Here is a 23,953-nt window from a genome sequence, read left to right on the forward strand (position 1 = left end):
AATTGAATTATTTCTTGCACTTTGTGCTTGATCTCAATGCTCTCTTTAAGAGTAACTAATAATGTTGATTTAGAAGGAGGAAGAACTTATTTGTTTAATGACTGAAGTAAATTCAGCTGATGAGCAAAACTATCTGCCAGCCTCATTATGTTACATTGAAGTTTTGTGAAACAGTTTAAGGTCTGACTTTTGGTGGCTCATTCTATATTTTCTCCACATCTGGAGTGTGTAAAAAAAATAAATGATCTTTTAACAGCTTATATGCCTTTTCCAGGATTTGCAGACATCATATAAACAGAGGCAGTTAGTTTTTGATGAAAATTTTTTGACAAATAATTTACTGCCTAGTTTTCCATATCTGTCAGTAAATGCCCAAATCTTGAAAATTAAATGATGAGTACATTATCCTATAAAAGATTCCTAGGTTAAGACAGGACGAACTCATTTGATAACTTAGTTGGCAGAATATTTGTCACTACACATGACTTTTAGGTAAATAATATCCATGTATTTTGGTATGATAAGAACATAAGAACTAGGAGCAGGAGTAGGCAATTCAGCCCATCGAGCCTGCCCCGCCATTCATTACGATCATGGCTGATCTCATTTCGGCCTCAACTCCAATTTCCCACCCTCTCCCCATAACCTTTCAACCCATTACTAATTAAAAATCTGTCTATTTCCTCCTTAAATGTATTCAGCATCCCGGCATCCACTGCACTCTGAGGTAGTGAATTCCACAGATTCACGACCCTTTGAGAAAAGTAATTCCTCCTCATCTCTGATTTAAGTCTACCACCCCTTAGCCTAAAACTATGGCCTCTCATTCTAGAATGCCCCAGAAGGGGAAACATCCGCTCCATAAATTGTTAAAGGTATCATTTAGGATCACGCAGAACACTCAGTACATAATTTGCATTGGTTAGTGTTCTAAATAAGTTTGCAGAGCAGAAGTATTCCAGGTAGATCCAAGCTGAACTAACTGACCTCAGTCAGAGTGGTGGTAAGGCACCATATTTAGTCTCAGTGTCATTGGGCCGTTGAAAGGAAATCATCTCGGGCTTCCAGTCCTAATTGCCATGCAGTGTGTGTGTGCGCATCAGAGAGAGTACAGAGACCATGCAATACAGTGAGTGAGGTGACTGAGTGTGAGAAAAACTAAGATTGTGTGATGACCTTTAATTGAGAAGCAGTACTGTAAGAAGCATTTTTAATTTCTATAAAAAGTCTGTGGAATCTGTTTTTAAGAATGTTTGAAAAGGGTTTGCATCAATTCAAAAGGAAACAGTTGTAATTTTCTCGGATAAGATGACATACTGGTCATGTCACCTGGTCACCCTTGACCTGGAAGCAGTACCAGCAGAAAGGAAGTTAAGAAAGAAGCCTTGTGGCTAGCAGGCACAAAGGAAAGATACAAGCAGAGGAGCTGGAGGGTGAAGGTGATCAGCATACAAATGCAGACAGAGACAAAAAGAGGAGCACAGAGAATTCTTGTGAAGTTAAAAAGCAAATCACTCTCTGGAAGTGGACAGTATTTTTCTGTTTGGCAGAAAAGGCGACAGGAGCTCTTGGAGGTATTATGCGAGCTGGCTGAAAAGGTCTAAAGCCAGGAAAACTGTGTGAATTGCTCGGAGGCGCTAAAGAGCTGGGTATTTTCCCTGAAGCGACCAAGTGATGAACCAGGGTGTTATTGGTTTCTCGGTTGAAAAGAAACTCTGGAAAGCTAACCATGTTGTGACCTGAGGGAGAGAGAGTTCATAGAAGCATGCCATGCTGATGTTGATCGTACTCGTAAAATTCAAAAGGTGAAAATTATTGTTGGTAGAGCTCCTCACCTAGTCTGTGTGAATAAAGAACAGCATATTGTGGAACTGTGTAGCTAGGTAGTGCCAAATATCTGCGGGGAGCTATGCGGATGCTTGTGTAAGATGTATGTTTGTTGTTTTTACTATTTAAAGAGTAATTTACCTTTCCATTTGAAGTGTAATTTTCCTGTTAATTCATGTTTAATTTGCATTCGTTCTGATTACGTAAAAGTAAAAGTTACAAAAAGTGAAATCTTGTTGGTATTTATTTCCTTTAGGCGTCGTTTGGAAAATTTGCTTATTTTGGTTTACAGTTCCCCCACAGGGATCATAACAAATGTATCTGAGATAGAGAGAGTGTGATAGCATGTGTGTGAGTGCGTGCAGAAGGAGAGAAAGCGAGAGTATGTGAGAGAAAGCAGAGAAAATGAAGACTGTGAGAGATAGAGAATGCATTGTGTAAGAGAGTGCTAAGGGAGAGAAAGTGAAGTGTATGTGAGAGCATAGGAAGAGAAAGTGAAGTAATGTATGTGAGGGAGTGCAAAGGGAGAGATAGCAAAAGTGTGTGAGAGCAGAGAGGGAGAGAAAATGAGGGCCAGGATTTTCCAGTCCCACCAGCGGCAGAACTGGAAATTCCCACCCAAGTCAATGGACTTTTGGCTGCTCTCCAAATTTTCCAATCCTGCCTACGCCATTCCTGCTGCTAGCAAGACCAGAAAATCCCAGCCATAGAGTCTGAGAAAGTGAGTGTGTGAGGGTACAGAGAAAGAAGGGAAGAATGTGTGGGAGAGTGTACAGGGAGAGGTAGTGAGAGACAGGGAAGAAGAAAGTGAAATGTTTTTGAGATAGCAAGATTGTGCAAGAGCAGAGAGAGAAAGCAAGCATGTGAGAGCAGAGAGAGAAAGTGTGTGAGAGCAGAGAGAGAAAGTGAAGACTGTAAGAGACAAGGAGCTTGTGTAAGCAGAGAGAATGAGAAAGAAAAGAACATTAAATGAAGTTAGCATTGAGCTAAACTGCCTCTTCAAATCGTGACCAGTTCAGAAGGTACCAGACAACTTGTCAGCACCCGTAGAACTTTAATCGCAGTGCATGGCAAGACCTTTAGGAGAAGGAGGTGAAAGAAAAACTCAAGTAAGTTTATGAAACATTTCTCACATGCTGAAAGGTTTTTTGGTTCTTGAATGAAGAACATACCTTCAGAGTAAGGCTTGCACTGTTGACATTTACTTATTTTTTTTAGATTAACAACTACAAACCAGCAAGATTCATGCTCTGTAAACCAACCAAAAAAAATCCACAGGAGAAAATAATTAATAATGAATGACTTAAACAGTAACAAAACAACTTGTTTTAATTAGCTTATGTCAAGGCCATTTCTGGGTGTATTTTGAGGACAAACAGTACCCCAAAAGAATCTGGTTAGTGTACTAAAGTCCCAAAGGTTTTGTACATTTAGTTAGTAGTTCATAACTGTGATTTAGTTCAGCAACATTTTAATCACCAATAAATTATTATGCAAAGCTATCAACAAACACAGTTGAATGAACACAGCAGGACAAATACACTGGTGCTTCAATGTGTTGTCAGAACAGTAGATGTGGGTTCAAAGTCATGATTTCCCCCATCACAGTGGTCTGTCAAGGGAGTCATAGAAGCAGAAAGAGGGTAGCCAGGGGCAGGCCAGAGGTGAGTGAGAGAATTTCCAGTTACCTGACTGAAAAATAAGTTCATTAAAAAACAAAACAACTCTCGTGTGGCTCCGCTCCCACTGGCTGCTTCCCTGTTGCTCTGAGTGGAATGCTGCTTGCATGTTTCTTCTCTTGTTGTGAGGTGCGGACTTCAGATTCTCACAGTTAGGCCAACTGCACCCCCTTTGTTTCCTCTTCTTGAGTCCTGGTAGCCTTGATCGTTTCTGTGTAATGTGACTGAATAGGGCAGATCTTAGAAAGGTGATGTGTGAACTAGCTCAGGTGGAAAGAAAGGAGTGTTGATCATCAATTAGTTCGTTTTAAAAAGGAGATTGCTGAAGTGCAGGATAAATAAATACTATTTCAAAAGGCTATGCTTTCAAGTTTCAGGATGTAATATTCTAATAAAACTCCTGCGCCTGTTTCAAGTGGCATTGCTGATCACTCATTTTAAAGTCCCCTGGGAAATCCAGTCAGGTGGCCAGGGGTTGGAGGCTTTTTTTTAAAATTCGTTTGCTTATTGTTCCCTTTTCAGCAATAAGGCAGCAGGATTCTGAAAATTGCTCCCAGTGTTTTGAAAATTAATGACTCTTCTATTAGCCCTATGACCGTAAGGCATTACCCACACCTAAGTGAATGTAATGCACCCCCTTAGCAGACTTTGTCAATTATACCTTTAACATATATTCTGAATGTTTATTAAGAAGAAGTTTATTACATATGTTGAGGTACAAAGTATAGTTTCTGAAAAACTGCTTTTGACATTTGCCATAACTGGAGAATGAGGATAATTATTAGAGGTAAGGAGCATGACCATCGGGAAGACTGTGGTCATTAATAATGAGAATAAAGAACAGAATTTATATGGTGGAAACCCATTAATCTGCTGTTTGAAAGCACTGGAGTAAATTCTATTAACTTAGGGACTCTGTATATCAGGAGATTGGATGCAACAGGTCAGTATGACCAATTTGCAGTTCGTTAACTGAACAAGAAATGAAACCGGGTGTTCTGGTCTGTGCCCAAATTGCCAACATGCACTTTGGTCACAGGAAGCACTATGGTGTAAAATTAACCCATGTTTTTTGCTAATAATCCTACATGCAAGTCTGGGTTATGACAAGTACCCACAATTGCACAGGTGGATCCAGACCAGGAAGCTCCAAGACTGGATTGCTGGCTTGTGCTAAGTTAAATGGATCTCAGCCTGAGGGCATATAGAAACATATGAAAATGACTGGCAGCAAAAGATTAGCAAGTCCATCAAGCCTGCCACACACTCATGATGGCTAGAGTATCTCAACTAGAGACATTCTACAATCCCTCTCCCATCTCCTCTCCACAACTATGTAATTTCCTGGGATAGCCAAAAAAAGTGAAAAACTCAGAGCCAATAAGGAACATAGGACAGGATAAGCTATTCAGCTCTTTGATTCTGCTCCACCATTCAATTAAATCATGTCCGATCTGCATTCAAACTCCAGGGAAAAGAGGAGAAAATAACTAGGAACTTTCCTCTTCAACCCTTCAGCAATGCACTTCTCCTGGACTAGGGAGGAGCTTTTAAAAAAACATCTATAATAGCAGATTCTTACAAATAGTTGCGATGAAGTGAATCTTCCTGTAAAGTCTGGGCATTGACTTGAGGCCAGAATTCAACGTATTTGTGATGCTCTCAATGAGTGAATAGCTTTCCAGACTTCAAGGAGAGCAGCCATTTGGATGAGATACTAGATGGCAGCCGAGAAGAGTAAATGAAGCCAACATCTTCAGAGCTTGGGAGTATATTGGAGGCAGAATACAATATGCTATTTCATCAGAAGTCTTTAAACTTACATTAGCAACAGCAGAGATGTAAACTGCCCTATGTCAAAAGTGAGGTCCTGATTTCACTGTTAAAACTCCTCTGTGCTTCATCACCATATTCAAAATATATCTAATGTTATGATTCTGAGAGATCAATAACTTTTCAAAAGAAATTTGAATCCCCAGCAGCTAACGTAAAGGAATTGCAGAACAAGATTTCAAGTTTTAAGACTTTTACTGTAACAAACAAACTAAAAGCAACAGAAACTAAACACTATTTTGTAGGCAACTTATACTCTAAAGTATAGATGCTTCTGGCTAATGGAATCATTCTACAAATGTTTAGCACTTTCTATAGTTGTTTACATGTTGCAAGGCCTACAAGGAGTGACATGGCAATAAGTTGCTAGAAGAGGAAGAGAGAGGTGGAGCAACAATGCTTCAACATGACAAAAAAAATTCCCTTCATGGTTACACTGTACTATGTCCCTTAAATAGATACTTTATTCTCCCAGAAGCAATCCAAAGTGATTCCTAGCTCCCGAGGGCATGCTTCCCTTCTTTTCCAGCCAAATAACTTCTAATCCCTAAACTGGCTTTACAGTAGGTGAATCTTCCAGTCTTATTTTAATCCTCAGAAACTCAGTCTCTTCAATCTGAGCGTGAGCTCCTACCCACAATCTAGCATGATGAACCATAGAGACATTCCCTCCTTTATTCTCTCCTGCCCTCCCCCCTCTCTCTCCCTGATCCTGGCAGACTGACCATATGAGGTTCGGTGACAGTTTAATAAACAACCCAGTAAGTCCATCCTGCAATGGCTTCCTATATATGCTTACCCCTCTCAAAGCCCATCTCCATGGCAAGTGAATTACATAGGTCTTGTATCCAGGTAGAAATGCTAATTAGCTGTTCATAAACTCCTGAAATCACTCTTTCTTGAAACAGTTTAAAGTATAACCATTTACAAAACCTGACATTCCTAACACCTTCCTGGGGCTTTGGCAACGAACAGTCTATCCAGCGTCGGCATAGACGCTTTGGTCAATACACAATTATAGGCGTGAACACTTTGCACTTTCTTCTCAGTAAAACAACCTGAGCCCCCCTTCATTCCTACATTTTACCCTAAATTAACGACACAGTCCCAAATATAACATCTTTTACAAGCTCACATTTGTAACACTAATCTAAGACAATTCAATGCAGATCCAGAAATATAACTATTCCCACATAAACCCACAAACAGGAAGAAAAATATTCTGAAGGAAAATCTTTTTGCTTAGAAAAACCTCTTAACATGCAATATTTTAAGAGGCAGAGAAAGGGAAAACATTTCAGTCCAGCTCTTTGCTGCAAGGCTGATAGAGAGCAGTCATGTTCCGACACAAAAGCAAAATACTGCAGATGCTGGAAATCTGAAATAAAAAAAATGCTGGTCATACTCAGCAGGTAAGGCAGCATCTGTGGAGAGAAACAGAGTTAATGTTTCAGGGTGGATGACCTTTCATCTATGCCAGGAGCTGCTCAAGGTCATCCTCCAAAGCTATTTACTGTCTCCTCCACTGAAATTTAGCAGTCATGCACCAGCCATACTGCAGCCACTGGGGTTGCAATGCATAAGAACACTTGGACAGACAAAGGCACACAGAATGTAGGCACAAAGTGATTAGTTTATGTTTGCATGCAATATGCCATGATTTGATTTATAAATTTAGTTTAGTATTTTATTTTGTAGTGGCTTTTATTTTTGCATTGAGGTCAAGATGACAATATGAAGCTCAGAAGGGTGGGACTGTTGGTGAATGGGAATTAGGTTTAGAGTTTCTGATATCTCTCTCCAAGTAGTCCTTTAAATTCAGCCTGGACTAAAAGGGACTATCTAGGTTGCCACCTTTGCTTTTATTGCTCCTCCTCTCTCTTTTCCAGCAACACCTTGCCATGCCACTCCCTGTACACCTTTGTAACATGTAAACAACTACAGAAAGTGCTAAACATTTGTAGAATAGTCTTGGTTGGGGGGGCAGTGGGGGTTCTTTCTGCTGCTTAACATGTGTTCAAGCCATGCACGTTTAAGAGAGGGTGTCAGTTGGAGCATCGAACTCTAAAATGGCAACGCTGGCATCAAATCAGTGTTGCATTGACATCATGATTCACCTCCTCCGCATACCTCCCAGGGACACTACTGCATGTGCACCAATACCTTCACCAGTATGGTGTTCAGCATGATTTGCATAAGTATGCATGCATCAGACACCATTTTGTTCCTCACATGGCATCCACAACTACCAAGCAACAGGTGCTACCGAGCCCAAAATTGCACCCATTGTCTTGATTACCTCTATGTTGTTCAATATAAGCCGTGTTGTTTCTCTTGCTGTCCATTAGAAGTAATTTTCTGCAATTTCAGTGCTGGTTTCCTTTGGGTAGCCAACATTATCTTTCACCAGTAAAGACAAGAGTTCCCCAGGATTTTGTTAACATTTTCAGGAGCTGGTACCATGCAGAAACATTTGAAGACAATTGCTGCAAAGTACATCATACCTTTAGCTTATTAAACTGCCTCCATTCACCACTTAAACCTCTCTAAGGAGAATTGATTACTGCACGTTAGAAAAACAGTACCGTAGCTGCAAAGTTATCGATCTCAGGTCAAACCAGCACGTGTATACATGGTGTAATAAGGAATACCATTTTTTTAATGTCCTAGATTCCAATTCAGAACTGCAATTAGCTTTTTCACTTGTTACTCTGAAGTGTAGTGAGTTAGAACACAATAACTCCTGATTAGCTTGTAGGAACAAAGATGGCATCAATCCCAATTGAGTCAATGGGGTGGAGTGAGTGGCATTCACCAATTGAATCAGTTACTTCAGTTGGCTAAATGTTTCCCCAATGTCTTCCTGGCATGCAACACTGGTTGCTGAGGGGGTGAGGGGAAGAAACATAACTGTGTTAGCAAGTAGTACGTGACCTTGCATCATGAAGCTAGGTAATGCTACAATAATTTGACGTGCAGAACATTTGTAAGATGCGAGTGGGCAAGGCTATTAATCAGATATTGCATCTTGAATGAGTGCCTTGCTTAAGTATGGGAATGTGTGTGATGCAGCTGTAAGGTTGTTTGAAGGCTCAATTTGGATGAGCAGTAAATGTGAAAACAAGTGGGCAAGCAATATTCTGTGTTGAAAATTTTGGCCTTTGACATGTTAAGCAGCATAGCTATGTAGTCTTAACTTGGCATATCCCTCAAAGTGTGCCACCTTCCTACAATACTGCCCAGTTGGTATCATACAGATCATTGGGCTTGAAAGGCAGGAGTAGGCCCTCAAGTGCCAAAGAGAGCAGTTCTTCTCTCAATCATCCTTCTGCAGTGACGCATCTACTTCTCCAGTCAAAGTTGCAGTCAATCGTCCACAGATTCTGCTTTGTGGCTCCACATTGGGTTTATTTTCATCTGATAGTTCTTTTCTTGTCCCATAGCCTTGGCGTAAGGTTGACAAAATTTTAATTTGAGTCTGTGTAAAAACTGCAATATGGCAGCCACTTACCTCTAGGAGCCACAGCCATTTAGATTTTCACTGTGAACAAGATTTTGTGCCTTCACCATTAGGCTAGTGCCCACCACAAGTTCAAAACTGTGCTACAAGATCATGCTCATTATTCAAATGAGCTGGTCTCAGAAAGCTTTGCACTGGCAGCTAGCCATGTCTGGTACCTTTAACTAGCATCAGAACACCTACCCCCATGGTCTATGAAATTTGTTTTTATTCATTCGTGGGATGTGGGCGTTGCTGGCTAGGCCAGCATTTATTGCCCATCCCTAACTGTCCTTGAAAAGGTGGTGGTGAGCTGCCTTCTTGAACCGCTGCAGTCCATGTGGTGAAGATACACCCACAGTGCTGTTAGGGAGGGTGGTCCAGGATTTTGATCCAGCGACAGCGAAGGAACTGCAATATATTTCCAGGTCAGGATGGTGAGTGGCTTGGAGGGGGATTTCCAGGTGGTGGTTTTCCCATGTGTCTGCACATGCCCTTGTCCTTCTAGATGATAGCAGTTGTGGTTTTGAAAGGAACTGTCTCAGGAGCCTTCGAGAGTTCCTACAATGCATCTTTCAGATGGTACACACTGCTGCCACTGTGCAGCCTTTGCAATGAGAAATGGGGCCTCTATGTAACAAGTGTACCTTTGCTGCATGCTTATCTTCGTGGCCTTCCAACTCTATACTTCGCTAAGCTAACTGCATTTACCACCAACTAGCTGGAACATTGCAAAGCAAAAAACTTAGAAGTCAAAATATTTTGGTAGTTTGGTCCCAGGCTGGCAATACAGTCCATGTGTTGTGGACTTCTTCACAGAGAGACTTTTATGTACATTTGCACATCTTCTAAATTAATTTCGCTTGATCTCCAACTCCTTTCAATACCATTAGTTCCATACATCACTTGGCTCTAACAGGAGATCTAAAATAGGGAGGAGTAACATATCACAACATATTAAAACTAACTTAGTAGAATAAGAGCTAAATTCATAACTTGTTTATTATCTGTGTATTGGGAATATACAGCACAGCATTACAGATCTCTCAAAAAGGCTTACTGAACACTTTAAGTAGGTGAAAGAAGAAAGATGCACAAACTATAAGACTGTTTCCCAAGAACTTTACTGCAATCACTGTTGGACACCCCTAGGGTCATAGCAATCTGCAAACAGTTTTTCAAATCCACCGATGAAGTGTTGATTGTGCACTCCCCAAAGTCCAAGCTGCGGAAATACCAAGAGATCTTCCTTGTGATTAATGCCCTAAGAATTACGTTTGGTCTAACTAGATTCTTAGGCGTCGATCAACACTGAGGGGTGGGTGGGGGTGAAAAACAAAAACAAGTTACTAGCTTATCAAAGTATGGGCCAAGTCTTGCAGAAAATCACAACATGTGAAAGGGTAGCTTTTTATCTCTAGGCTAGGTTGGATGGATGTAATAGTATACAGAGATCAACATGGCATAATCCATCAGTCACTGCTTTAGTGCTGCAGTTCCTGTCACTTTGGATTTTCTCCCCACCCCCACCCTCAGTTTCATTAATTAAAAGTGTGTTTCCCTTATGCTGAACGGAGAAACCTCTTCATCCTATATTACCTCGTCACTGTATATTTATCACTTTAAAAGACTATCTTGACCGTGTAGTTAAAGAAAAGTCCCACCAAGTGTAGTGAAACTAGTTTGAGTGACACTTCCCTCCAGGGCATGTTTGTTGAAGAGTTAGTCTTGTGATTTTTCTTTTCTTCAATAATACTGCAGGTGTGAGTTATGTGTCAAGGTCATGTTTCGTGAAATTATATTTCTTTACTTTGCAAATACACATTAACAAAGCCTCATCAATGATCCCTGTGATAACCACTACCTTTCAAAAGTATTCACTCCAAACATCACTTATTAATATATTTGCAGGCCACCAGAGAGTAACAAAAATACAATTGAATATTTCAGTTATCAATTATAAAGGTAATATTTGGATGTCTCATATCCCATATTAGCATTTGTAGTTATTTTATTTATTATATAAGGTTAATTAGCCATCACTAATCTAAGTAAGATACAGACAATACATGAAGGGCAATTTTACAATCTAATGCTTCCAGACCACCGTTGCCCATAGGAAGCCAATGCTGGTAGATCATGGGTGCAGAACGTATAATTTTTAATCCATTAATATTATGAAAGAGACTTGCATTTATATAGCACCCTCATGACCTTAGGACATCCCAAAGTGCTTTACAGCCAATGAAATACTTTTGAAATGAAGTCATTCTTGCAACATAGGAAACCTGGATACCAATTTGCACACAGCAAATTTCCACAGACAGCAATGTGGGAACGACCAGATTATCTGTTTTTAATAGTGGTGTTAACTGGTGGTTAAATATTGGCCAGGACACAGGGAGAACTCCTCTGCTCTTCTAACGCCATGGGATCTTTTAAATCCACCTGAGATGGGACCTCAGTTTAACAACTCATTCAAAAGATATCACCTCCAGGAACATCAACATCAGCTAAAAGGTCCTTTCTAATCAAGCCACTCCCCAGCTTCAGTGTCAAGTTTCACTCATGAAGAAAAGACCACTTGGGAGAACTGATGGAGGACCATGTATGAATTAACATATAACAATCCCACACTACCTCAACAAAACCAGCTCTTGGGGGACAAGCTTTAAAAGGATCACTTTGATGGCTTTCTTAAAGATCAAACCTTGAATAACCACCTGGAAATAACAAGTATTCACTGAAGCTGCTTTGTATAATTATTAGCAAAGGAAACAGGTTGAATTTTGGGATTAATCATCTCAAATAAAAATCGAAATTTACTGAAAATTGTTAAATTGTAAAGGCTCCATGAATTTTAAATTGTTTGGCAATGGCTGGGAATTATTGTAGTGCATTTAAATGTTCACAGATGAAACCTTTAAATGTGGCATTCTAAAACGTGAAGGTTATGGATATGATTAATAGGTCTCTGATTGTGTTGCTCATTGTGAATCATCAGATATATTCTTTTAGAAGCCAGCAACAGTCAGAAAGCAGGCTGACCACTACAGATTTGGAAAGAAGTTGGCAAACTTCTCAGAGACAGTGAAGTAAGTGATACGAAGTTTTTTGCCCGATTCCCTGAAAATTTGAAGCAATAATGATTGTATATGTATGTGTGAAATCTGAGACAACTATGGTTTTTCTGACAAGCTTTGTGTCACAGGTGCACGCTAGACATATAGATTTTAAGGTAAACAAGTCACATCGCCCACAAATATAACTTTCTCTCAGATTATTACAGGAGTTTACTTCCAATAACGTTCATTTGTGTCACTGCCTAACAACAGTTCTCAATTTAAATTGTGGATTTACAGAATGGCCTGGATTTTCCTGGGCAGATTGGATCACATGACCAGTTAGAACAGGACAGTCAGGTGAGGAACGGCACACCATTGCCCCCCCAAGTGCAAAAAGAAAGATTTGCATTTATGCAGCACCTTTTATTGCATTATAGAATCCCAAACTACTTTACAACCAATGAAGTACTTTTGAAGTGTAGTCACCTTTGTACTGTAGGAAACGTGTTATGGCACAGCCGATGGTAAATGCTGAGCTGCTCAAATCCCAGGGGGAAACTTAAAGCAGCTGCCACAACAATTTGCAATTTGTATATATTTTGAGATGCAGGCTTTGAATTCACTAGTCATAAGATCACCGAGTCTTAGGGGTTTCTTACAAAACTAAATTAAACCTTTATCAACAGAAGAAATGGTTGGAAGCACATGCATAGATCTACAAATTACTACTATGGTAACTTCTAAATCCCCTAATTAATCTAACCCCAGTTACACCTCCGTTAGGGCAACAGTAAAACACAGGTTTAAACAGACCCAGGCAAAGCGCACACCCTGTACAGTCGAATTCAAAGTGAGTTTTCTCAGCTTCGGTTTCTTGTAGGCTGCAGCTGGAGGTTTTTCACACTTGTTTTAGATCTTAGAATTTGTTCCCTTACACACAGCCTTCTCTCCTTTATACATATTTTCCCCTTTGAATGCAAATTCCCATTGTTTCACTATGTCTTTGGAACTTTACCTCTCTAATAATAAAAATCTCTCATAGTACCAATTTCACCAGAAAAATAAACACACTGTTTCTTAACTTCTTCTGGCTAGGTGAAACATTTCTTTTGAATTCAAGCTAGTCTGGTTTATTTAAAAATGCAAATGTTTCCTTTACACCTTACATTATAAAACTTTCTCCATGCTTACCTACTTAACATTTCAAACCTAGCTTATCTTCTGATACATTAAAGCCTTCAGAACAGCTGCCTTGAATTCAATTAAGTCACACACACACCACTATTACTCTACAATAAATTCCAATAGCATTATGAAAATTATTATATCTTCCTGACACATGGCAGCCAATTTATACATAGTAAGATCCTATAACAGCAATGTGATAATGCCAGGATAATCTGTTTTAGTGATGTTGATCAATGGATAAACATTGACCAGTACACTGGGAATAACTCCACCTGAGGAACCAGGCAAGACCTTGGTTTAATATCTCATCCGAAAGACCACACTTCTGAAAATGCAGCACTCCCTCAGTACTACACTGGGATGTCAGCCTTGATTTTTATGCTCAAGTCCTAGCATGGGATTGACCACAGCCTTCTGACTCAGAAGCTAGAGTGTTCTTGGTAACAAAGGTGATACCAGAAATGCATGGATATAGGACTGACAGGTTGAGTATCCGGTCTCTTGAAAAAAGAAGGTTGAGAGGTGACCTAGTAAGGTCTTTAAAATTATGAAAGGTATAGTGGATCTAGAGAGAATGTTTCCTCTTGCGGGGAAGAGTATACCGAGAGGCCAGCAATATAAGATAGTCACCAAGAAATCCAACAGAGAATTCAGAAGAAACTTCTTCACCATAAAGTGTGGAACTCGCTATCACAGAGGGTGGTTGAAGTGAATAGATGTATTTAAGGGGAAGCTTGAGGGAGAAGGGAATAGATTAGTACGATGATAGATTTAAATGAGAAAAAATGGGAGGAGACTTGAGGGGAGCATGGACATTGGCATGGACTGGTTGGGCCGAATGGCTTGTTTCTGTGCTGTATAACCTACGTAACCCTAGTAATGCTGCCAACTGAGCCATGGCTATAGCAGGCACTTAACCAGGAAAATGCACCCTAATGCATTCAATAATGCTCTAATGTTTCGCCCAAATTAGTCTTCCAGTGGACATGGATAAGCTAATGCTGTTCCTTCCAGAGAATGCTAGGCCCATACCAAGGCACCTGACGGGACTGATAAATATAGTCAACTAAATGTCCCTGACATGGAAACATAGCAGAAATAAGAAAAAGAACAGCAGATTCAATAACCTTTCACACTGATCACTAAGATAGACCAAAACGTAGGATTTTAACAGTGATCTACACGCTATTGAGGATTTTCAGGCAATTTTTTGAGACAAAGTACAGTGCATCAGAACAAACATGAATGGAACACCACCACCATAAGTCGAGTACCCCAACCTGTTGACAAGTACAGAGTAAAACTGTTATCCATTCAATTAAACAGCAGATATGAACAAAAATGTTGCAAGTTCTGGAGGTCTGGGGGTAGAAATGACTGCCAGCAATGCATTAGCAGCCGAATGCTTAATGTCTTCGTAAATGATCCCGCCATCCACTATTTCAACAGAGGTGCTAATCTGTTCATTTTAATTGAGTTGGCACCTCTATTAAATGAACACAATGTCACACTAAAATGTTAAGTGTTCATGCACTGCTTTCATCAGTTTAAAAAAATGCTATCAACTTTCTCTTTGTTCTTTCCTGTTCCCACCCCACTGCACCCACTTTTCACTGGCCCTGCACTTAGGTCAACTTTACTGAATAATTGTTGAAGGCCTGGATAGTGGACGTGGGGAAGATGTTTCCATTAGTAGGAGAGACTAGGATCCGAGGGCACAGCCTCAGAGTAAAGGGAAGACCTTTTAGAACAGAGATGAGGAGAAACTTCTTTAGCCAGAGAGTGGCAAATCTATGGAATTCATTGCCACAGAAGGCTGTGGAGGCCAGGTCATTGAGTGTATTTAAGACCGAGATAGATAGGTTCTTGATTGGTAAGGGGATCAAAGGTTATGGGGAGAAGGCGGAAGAAAGGGGTTGAGAAACTTATCAGCCATGATTGAATGGTGGAGCAGACTCGATGGGCCGAATGGCCCAATTTCTGCTCCTATGTCTTATGGTCTTATGGAATACCACCCTCAGTACAAATCAGTTCATTTGGGAGTCCGTCACATAAATTAGCAAGGCACCATGGAATAGAAGTGCATAATGGGAATTTGGGCATGGAGATTGGTGCACCTGATTCACTGTTTGTACAATTTTGGACAGAAAATCATGGGGTCATTAATCAGACCACGGGCCTCCACATTTATATTTTCAATGTACGCCCCTGCCACACTCAGCTGTGCCTTAGGAGCAAGAACATGTAAAATATGCTTCATAATAATTGCAAAGAAATGCTCAAAATAGAAATACAATGTGATAAGGCAGCTTCTTTATTCAGAAAAATCAATAGGAGTAAAATACTTAGCTCGTAGTCCTTTCAGTATAGAAGATTGAGGGGTGATCTGATTGAGGTGTTGAAAATGTTAAAAAAGTATTCCCTAGGGAATTTCCCTCTGGCGGAGGAATGAAGGCAAAGGTACATAATCTTAAAATTAAAGCCAGGCCATTCAGGAGAAAGAATTAGGAACATTTTTATACAAAGGGTAGTAGAAAACTAGAACTAGAACTAGAAAATCTCTCCAAAAAAATCTGTTCAAGATGGGCACATCAACTGAAGCTTTCAATACTGAGATCTTCTTGGGTAAGGATATCAAGCACAATCAGCAATGGTAGCTAAATGGAGTTGAGATGAAGATCAATCATGATCTAATTACATGGCAGAGCAGGCTCAAGGGGCTAAACAGCCTACTCCAGTTCCTAATGTTCCTATTATGTCCATAATCCCGTGTAGAAAAGATCTTTTCTTTATTTTTGTGGAACTGAAGCAGGCAACTAAACTTCAGTCAGTTCAGATATCCCAAATGTATCTGCTAGTGAACAGCTGATGGCAAACTTTATGGATTTGGTTTGAAAATGGCATCTTTCATAACCAAAACATGTGACCACAGATGTGATAAGCAAGCAGTCCTTTAATATAAAAATGGAACACAAGTAAATATTTGAAATTCTTGGCATGGAAATTCTGGACACAGTTTGATTCCTTTCTGCCCTGACCATCAGTAATTGGACACTGTTTGGATGTAAAATGTTACATGGAGCAAAAGGAGGGAAAAAAAAGGCTGAGTTTTCTCGCAGCTGGTAAATTTCATGTAACGGCTGTTGTTATTCAGCAACAGAGTTGAGATGTTGTAAATTTGGTTCTGTGCTGTCTAAGAAGAAAGACTTGCTTTTACATGGCATCTTTTGCAACTTCAAGGTATGCCAGAGCACCTTACAGCCAATGAATTACCTTCTGAAGTCTGGTCACTGTTGTAATGCAGGAAACACGACAACCAATTTGCACAGGGGAATCTCCCACAAACAGCAATGCGACAATGACCAGGTTATCCAGTTTTTTTTAATGATAGTTGAGGGATAAATATTGGGCAAGACACCCTGCTCTCCTTCAGGATAGTGCCCTGATGGGACCTGAGAGGGAGATGGGGCTTGAATTAACATCTCACCAAAAAACTTCCTGACTGCCTATTGCATAATGATATCCCCAGAACAGAATTAGGATTCGCAGTCCAGAATGTCTGTGCGAACTAACTGATCTCAGCAATTGTCCCAGTCGGATAGCAGAACTGGCTTCAATGCCCTTTAACAGGTAGAGGAGGGAGGGGAAAAAAAAATCAACAAGGATTTTGGTTCCTGATTGTCATTCATTGACTCCCTGCTGGATAGTCTGCATGCATGGATATTAGGCGAGAACAGGAATAGGCTTAAATGATGCCCCCATGGCAACTTGTGAGTACTGAATGTATTCATACACGAATAACAGTCACTTGTGTGAGACAACAACAAACTACTAATGGCTGTGGAATCATAACGTGAGCTGGGGCTTTCTTCTCTAGAAGAGACTAAAGGAATACCTGATATGAACTGAAGATTATGAAGGATAGGTTAGTCACAGAGAGAAAATGCAAAAATTTGAGGGGAACTAAAGTTATGCATCATAAATATAAGATAATCAATAAATCCAATAAGGAATTCAGGAGGAACTTCTTTACTCAGAGTGGTGAGAACATGAAACTCACTATCACATGGAGTAGTTGTGGCAAATAGCAACAATACATTTAAGAGGAGGCTGAATAAGTACTTGAGGGAGAAAGGAATAGTAGGACTATGCTGATGGGATGAGATGAAGTAGACATGGAAGAAGAATATAAACAATGAGCATAAACACAAGCACAGTCCAGGTGGGCCGAATGACCTGTTACTATGCTGTAAATTCTATGTAATTAACCAACAAGAGTCACAATTTCATGGGAGTTAGTGAAAAATTGGAGAAATAAACAAATTAACTGCATGAGAAAAGAAAACTAGGAATACGTTGGACACTTGCAAATTACCCTGTGGCAGTGACAGTAATCAGTTAACTACGATGCTTTTAACACTTTTTTTTCTCTTCTGGGGATCTTTGTAGCAATGACATGAGAATTAAGCAGAAACAGTAGTAAATGTGCAATCCTACCTGGAAAAGGATCTGCAGGATTCCATGGATTACGCACATCCGGCGCCCAATAAATAGGAAAAAGGGCACAATAAGCTCAATAAAATGGTTAGTAAGAACCTCAAAGCTGTGGAACCACCATGGGGATCGATGCATATAATATGCAATAGGATTAGGTACAGGCTGAGTCTGTAACACAGAACAAAATAAAATGAGAATTAACAAAGATGAGCAAACAGATTTCAAGTTACGTGTACAAGATGTTGAAACCCTGCAATGAGTCACCCTTTATAGAGGAAGGCTCTGGAAAATATTGATAGTTGTACTTTTGAATAACTTTTCACAAAGGCTGTACACCTACTTCCTGCAGCTGAAGTAAAAACTTGGTCTCTGCCCTTTGGCATGTCCGGGATCTCCTCCAACATGTGCAAGAAGAAACTGTAGCTAGATTCTGGGCAGCAACCTGGGGCCTTGAAGTGGGGGCCTGATTTTCTCCATATGCTTGGGGGCAGGTAGATATTGCCTGCACCTGAGCCAAGAGCTTAGTAGGGTGTTGCTGAAGAGGGCCATGGGAGAAGTCACCTGATTTCCCAAACACCAATCCAGGTGTTTGTCAGTCCAAACATGTAGAAGCATCAAGAGTGGCACTTGACAAATCAGGCGGTTTGCTGGCCACGAAGGTAAGCAAAGCTGTCCATCTGCCTAAAACTTTTCCACTGTGCCTCCTTTGCTTTGAGGCACATAAGCGGTAGGAGGGGGTGAATCACTGGCTTCGATTTTTCATAGTGGTACTAAAATACTCATTAGATTGCAGCATGCAAAACCTCTGAACTAAGTACATTCAGTTTCATTTGATCTGTCAAGGCTTCTAGGGAATTGAAATGACTGAATTAAATAAGTATATATAACCTGAGATTATTTAGAGAACATTAAGTGTTCCTGAACAACTGTAACCTTGATTTTAAATGACAAAAGACAAAGAAATTATTTCTACAATCTCAATTAGTTAATTTTGGAAAGAAAAATCATGAATTTCAAATAATTACTCAAAGGCCATTGATGTTTTATTAGTACCCCAATTAGCCACCAAATTGGCATGAACACAAAACACTTCTACTTGCTGGAACAAGGCAGGACCATCAGTGGATCTTGAAGTACTGAAGTTGACTTTCAGAAAGTTGTGACAATAATACACATCATCAAAAGTGGAAAATGCACTTAACATATTTTTAGTTTAGTTCAAGTTTAGTTCCAACATATCCATTTTCCTCACAAATGGTACGACAAAAATATATCTACATTGCCAATAACCAAGTGCGATAATAATCTCTATACAACCTGGAATTAATAAGCTGTATTTGCATTTGCATTAAATAAGCACTGATTTCAACCCCCTCCCCCTGAGGACACTACCGCATCCTTCCTTCCTCTTCCAAGACCAATGCAGGAAGCACCCAGCAATGACTAGAAGTTCAACAACTGCACCGGCAAGGGTCAAAAAATTATTACTTCCTAGGTCAGCAAGGTGCATGTGTTTGAAATGCTTCTCGAGGCATTTCCTGAGGGGAAACAATTCAATGTTTCTGCGGTGTTAGATGCAGCCAGTTTTCACTTGTTCTCATGCTTCAACTTGCAGGTTACAATTCCTTCAATTAGACATCACATATTTTAATGTTATGATTCTGTTCAGTAACTTTGTAGATTTTGCAATGTAATCGTGCAATGTTCAAAAGGCTTTAACAGAAATTGAAAACAGCCAATTGTTGCTGAATACTGGGATTTGCACAATTTGGAAACATTAAGTATACCAGATTATGTTCGTTAGTCAGGTTAAAGCTTGTCAGTGGCATCTCAATGTGTTGTCTATGTTAGAAAGTCATTTATATAATGCCACTTTGCATTTTTCAACAACTACATTCTAGAGGGACAAGGTGCATGGAAACAGCAGCAATTCCAACCCCTCCAAGTTAAACACCGTCCTTACTTGAACATATATCATCATTCCTTCATTGTCACCAGCTCAAAATCCTGTAACTCCCTACCTAACAGCATTTGTCTGCAGCAGTTCAAGGAGGATGCCACTTTCTCAAGTGTAACTCAGGATGGTCATAATCGCTGGGCCTGCCAGAGGTGCCCACTTCCCAAGAACGAAAATAAAATTCTCAGTTTCACTGAACTTATAGTGAATCTACATCCTTGTACTTCAACAGCAACAACCTGCATTTATATAACACCTTTGCTGTAGAAAAATCACTTAAGCCAATGAACACTCAAACAAAAGAACATGGATTTGAGTCACGGGGTTAGCCATAATTCAATTCTCTTTTCCTCAGATGGAAAAAATTCCACCAGCTATTACAGCAAGTTTTTGATCTATGGTCTCCAGGGAGAGTCCAGGTGGTTTGTCACTTCAACAGAATTTGTCTTTGTTGACTTACAGGCACAATAATTGCTGTATTTCATTTTAATGAAGGTTTTACAGTAGTAGCTGAACAGGCAAAATTTTTGGAAGTTAGTCTAAAGGGTCCTCTAATGGCACATCAGCATTTGCAGGGATTCTTAAGAAGTGTGCCAATATTTTCAAGTGGTCCCCACACTGAAGTTTTATAAACCTCTATTAAATGTAGGACTGATTTACTTTGGAGAAGGAGCAAGAATGAGAGGGAATAAATCATATCTGACCCGCGCTACTACTCAAACAATGAGTGGAATTCTCCCATTCGGGACTAAGTGCCATGGCAGGGACAGGAACAGGGATTGGGAGCGTTTCCTACCACAGGGGCCAACTGGAATTCCCCTTCTATAGCATGACCCGGCCTCATTAATTATACAGTCAGGGGTTTCCCAATGTTTCGTTCAGCGAGGCGAGTTGGATGGTGCCCGGACATCATCCTTACTAACGATGCCCATACAGGTGGCTGGAAGGGGACAGGGACCTCCTGCCCCTAAGTTCAGTGACTCATCCTTGGGCATCCTCCTTGACCAGGCAGAGGCCAGGAGGGACATCCTAAACCCAGCTAATGGGAGGAGGAGGCTGAACAGGGGTACCAACCATGCATGGGCGCAGGTTGCCACCACTGTCAGTGCCTAAGGTGTCCAGCTCAGGTCAGCATCCAACACTGGAAGAGGATGAACCTCATCTGCTCCGCCAGGGTAAATAAGCCTCAGTGGCAACATCATAGGGATGTCTCATAGCTCCACTGCAGTTCATCCACTCTGTAGGTGGAGTGACCACTGTGCCTCCTTCACCCTTCCACAAAAAGAGCTCACAATGCAGTCCAGAAGGGGACGGCAAAGGGGCTCAGGTGCAGAGCGCACCAGCTAGCTCCGCAAAAATCATGCATATCTGAAACCTTATCCTTATGTGGATCGGCTCAAAGCTCTGGAGGGTGCTGGCCCAGAACCCTTCTGGACAACATGCAGTGCATTAATGAAATGCCACACAATCCAGTGGGTTATCTCTAAGACTGGAAGTATAGAAAGAAATGTGAAATTGATAAGTGCAGATGGATGCTAAACACAATTCCTCAACCTGATCTTCCCTGTTCTCTTTGATCAGGACAAGTTAAGCCATAACCAACGAGAGAGGGAGAAGACAGGAGGGGTCAGCCACACATGAACGAAGTGACTGAGTTCAAGGAGAGGGCATCCCACCTGCAGGGGTGGAGCGGGACCGGGCCATTGGAGATAGGGAGACTGGATTTGGTTTCCAACCAGTAAGGATCCAGGCATGTAATGGAAATCTCAGGTCCAAGGGTACCTCCATGGCGGAGGCAGCTCATGCTGTCACTCGCTCTCTCCTCTCTCACTTACAGGTGCCACCTGGAAGAGGGCAAGGGCAGAGGCAGAAGAGGAACTTCCAGCTTCAGTACAAGCCCATGCACAGAGAGGAACGAGGACATAACACAAGGATATGTGCATCTAACTGTAGAACCATCACAGCAGACACCTGCCCTCCCCATGCCCTCCCAAAGACACACACCTTGGTGCATATTAGCTCCAGAGTAGGAAGGGTCTCACACTCTGGTGGACACCACACGGACACATGTCCTCAGCAGGCAGCCAGGTCAGCCAAGTGCATCAGCACTTGGGAGGAGTGGTGAGGAAAGGACATCTGCGAGGTCTGAGTCCAATGACAGGCCTCTGGAATCGTCCTTCCAACTGACGCTGGACAGTCAGCAAGAGGCGGGGGAACATCAGGCAGTGGTGTCAGAGGCCCTCAACAGGGTGGCATGCAAACCGGAAGAGTCCATCCGTCTGCTCGTTAATGAAGTGGGCCAACATGCGCACCCATCGAGGTTTCCATGGGGAGGATGGCGGACTCCATGGAGATCCTAGACCACCAGATTCTGCCGAAGATGCACGGAGACCTGCACTCCATCGCGGTAGCTATGGAGCACCTTCTGCAGTGGCTATGCAAGAGGGGAATGGGGAACCTCCGCTCTCTCCAGGTGCCCTTTCCCCTCAGGGAGTCAGGCAAGGGCCTTCGGGCACCCAAAGGGAGGAGGAGCGGCAGCTGGACAGCCTGGGGTATCCTCACAGAAATCTCAGAGGTTGTCCGGCCCTTCCGAATCTCCTTTGCCTGTGACCCCTTCAACCTCGTCCTCTGCGACTGGCCCTCAGCAGGACAGCCAAGATAAGCGTGGCCCTCCAGGCCTCGTGGCTCCATAGGACGGCCGTCAAGGTCATCCAAGGTAACAGAACGAACTGGTCAGCAGGCTGCATCCACCCCTGCTGCGGATGTCTGGGGAGTACTTAGCAGTAGTAGGGAAGGGAAAATTAAGAAATATTAAAAGCACAACAGGTTGCCCAGGTAAATAATTGAATGTCACAATAAGAAAACTTTTGCAATCACTTTCACTTTAATAATATCTACCATCTTGTTTTAGCTGCAGCGCTTTACTTAGCCTCCCCCCATCCTCATCTTCCTGCGGACACCCCATCCCCTGGAATGAGGCATCAGCTGGGAGGTAAAGGTATATGCCAGGGCCCTTGTGGAGCCATGTGACAGCAATCTCCCGCACATGCTGAGCTTTTATTCTTCAAACTATTGTGTGTCCAGGGCGCTAGCATTTTAAATAATACACGCTGGGGTTCCCTTTCATTTGTCCAGTTGAGATGAACTGCATCTCTGCCCACCCCGACGACCCAACTCCCATGTAGCATCTTGAGATTTCCACCACTAGGCTCTGCATAGTTTTGACCAGCTCATCAATGGTGGTGGTAATGTTTTTCCTACACGGCAGCATTTTCTCCCCTCCCCTGGTTATCCTATCCTGCATAACCATTGACCGCCCCCCGGTATTACTTCCGACATCCCCACTTACTCTTCCACCCTCTCCCATCACCTTTGGCAATACTCAGATAAGTGATGAAGTCCTCGGGAATCCCACCCCCATAACCACTGACTTGCCCGCACACATCCTGCCCACTCCCCAAATCCGTGTACATCTCCACGTCCCCACCAACAACCTTCGGTGTCCCTTTCACACGACATCGTCGCACCTTTACTCTCCCACACTACCGGCTCCATCTCCCCGCTGTAACCCCCACCTTTCCCTCCTACTACTAAAGCTATACTTAGTTTTCACCTCAGGAGTCCAGCATCGACTCCACTAACCCCTCCCTGTGAACCCCTTCACACCTCAACCCTCCCCCCATGCCCCTTAACGCCTCAATGCCTCCCATGGCCCTCCACATCTCAAACCAGCCCCCCCATGCCACTTAACACCTGCAGAATACTCCCCCCCCCCCGCCACCCGCAACCCACCAAGGCTCTTCCCATCCCCGCTCCATTGCATCTGACACCTAGAAAGACCCCTCTGATACCCTCTTTCCCCGGCATTCCCAACCTCCCATGCCCCCCTCTAGGCCTGACACCCCCACACCACTTCTTCATTCCTTCCCCCTGCCGCCCCCAACATCAGACCCTCGCCACCCAACAGTGCCTCCTGCAACTTTCCAACTGCAGCTGGAGGATCCGATCCTTGGGCAAAGTCCCTGGATGAAGGTCTGATCCTTTAGTGAAATCCCTGGATGTAGGTCTGAACCCTTGGCAAAGTTGTTGTGTTGAAAACTCCCACCTTCTGGATGCTGCTGCGTGGAGAAGATCCACGCGGTTGATGCTAAAATGCTGCACATGGTGCCCGGGGTCCGGTCGCTGGAGGCCTGCATCTTCTCTTTGGATCTCCGTGAGCTGCCCAAGAACGTCTAAGGTAAGTCCCGACTTTTACACACCATGTTGGTCCAGACATATTCGGGATTTCTTACTAGCGATGTGTATGATCAAGCATGGTGGGGGCGATTCCGGTTGGGCCTTAATCTGCGTTCCATTAACGGGATGCAAATTGGTTTCACGCCGACCTCTGGCAGGAATTGCAACCCAC

At 42.1% G+C, this 23,953-nt stretch overlaps 1 protein-coding gene across 2 annotated transcripts in view; it reads right to left on the reverse strand.

Annotated features, from left to right (window-relative positions):
• Positions 1 to 23,953, reverse strand: part of lmf1 (lipase maturation factor 1) — a 615,052-nt gene that overhangs the window by 144,158 nt on the left and 446,941 nt on the right. For both annotated transcript variants that reach the window (XM_078558576.1, XM_078558577.1), the window contains one exon: positions 17,589 to 17,756. In XM_078558576.1, coding sequence (XP_078414702.1) covers positions 17,589 to 17,756 — 168 coding nt within the window. The remainder of the gene's footprint in view (positions 1 to 17,588; positions 17,757 to 23,953) is intronic.

The sequence above is a fragment of the Cetorhinus maximus genome, chromosome 15, assembly GCF_964194155.1.
Source record: "Cetorhinus maximus chromosome 15, sCetMax3.hap1.1, whole genome shotgun sequence".
Lineage (NCBI taxonomy): Eukaryota > Metazoa > Chordata > Chondrichthyes > Lamniformes > Cetorhinidae > Cetorhinus > Cetorhinus maximus.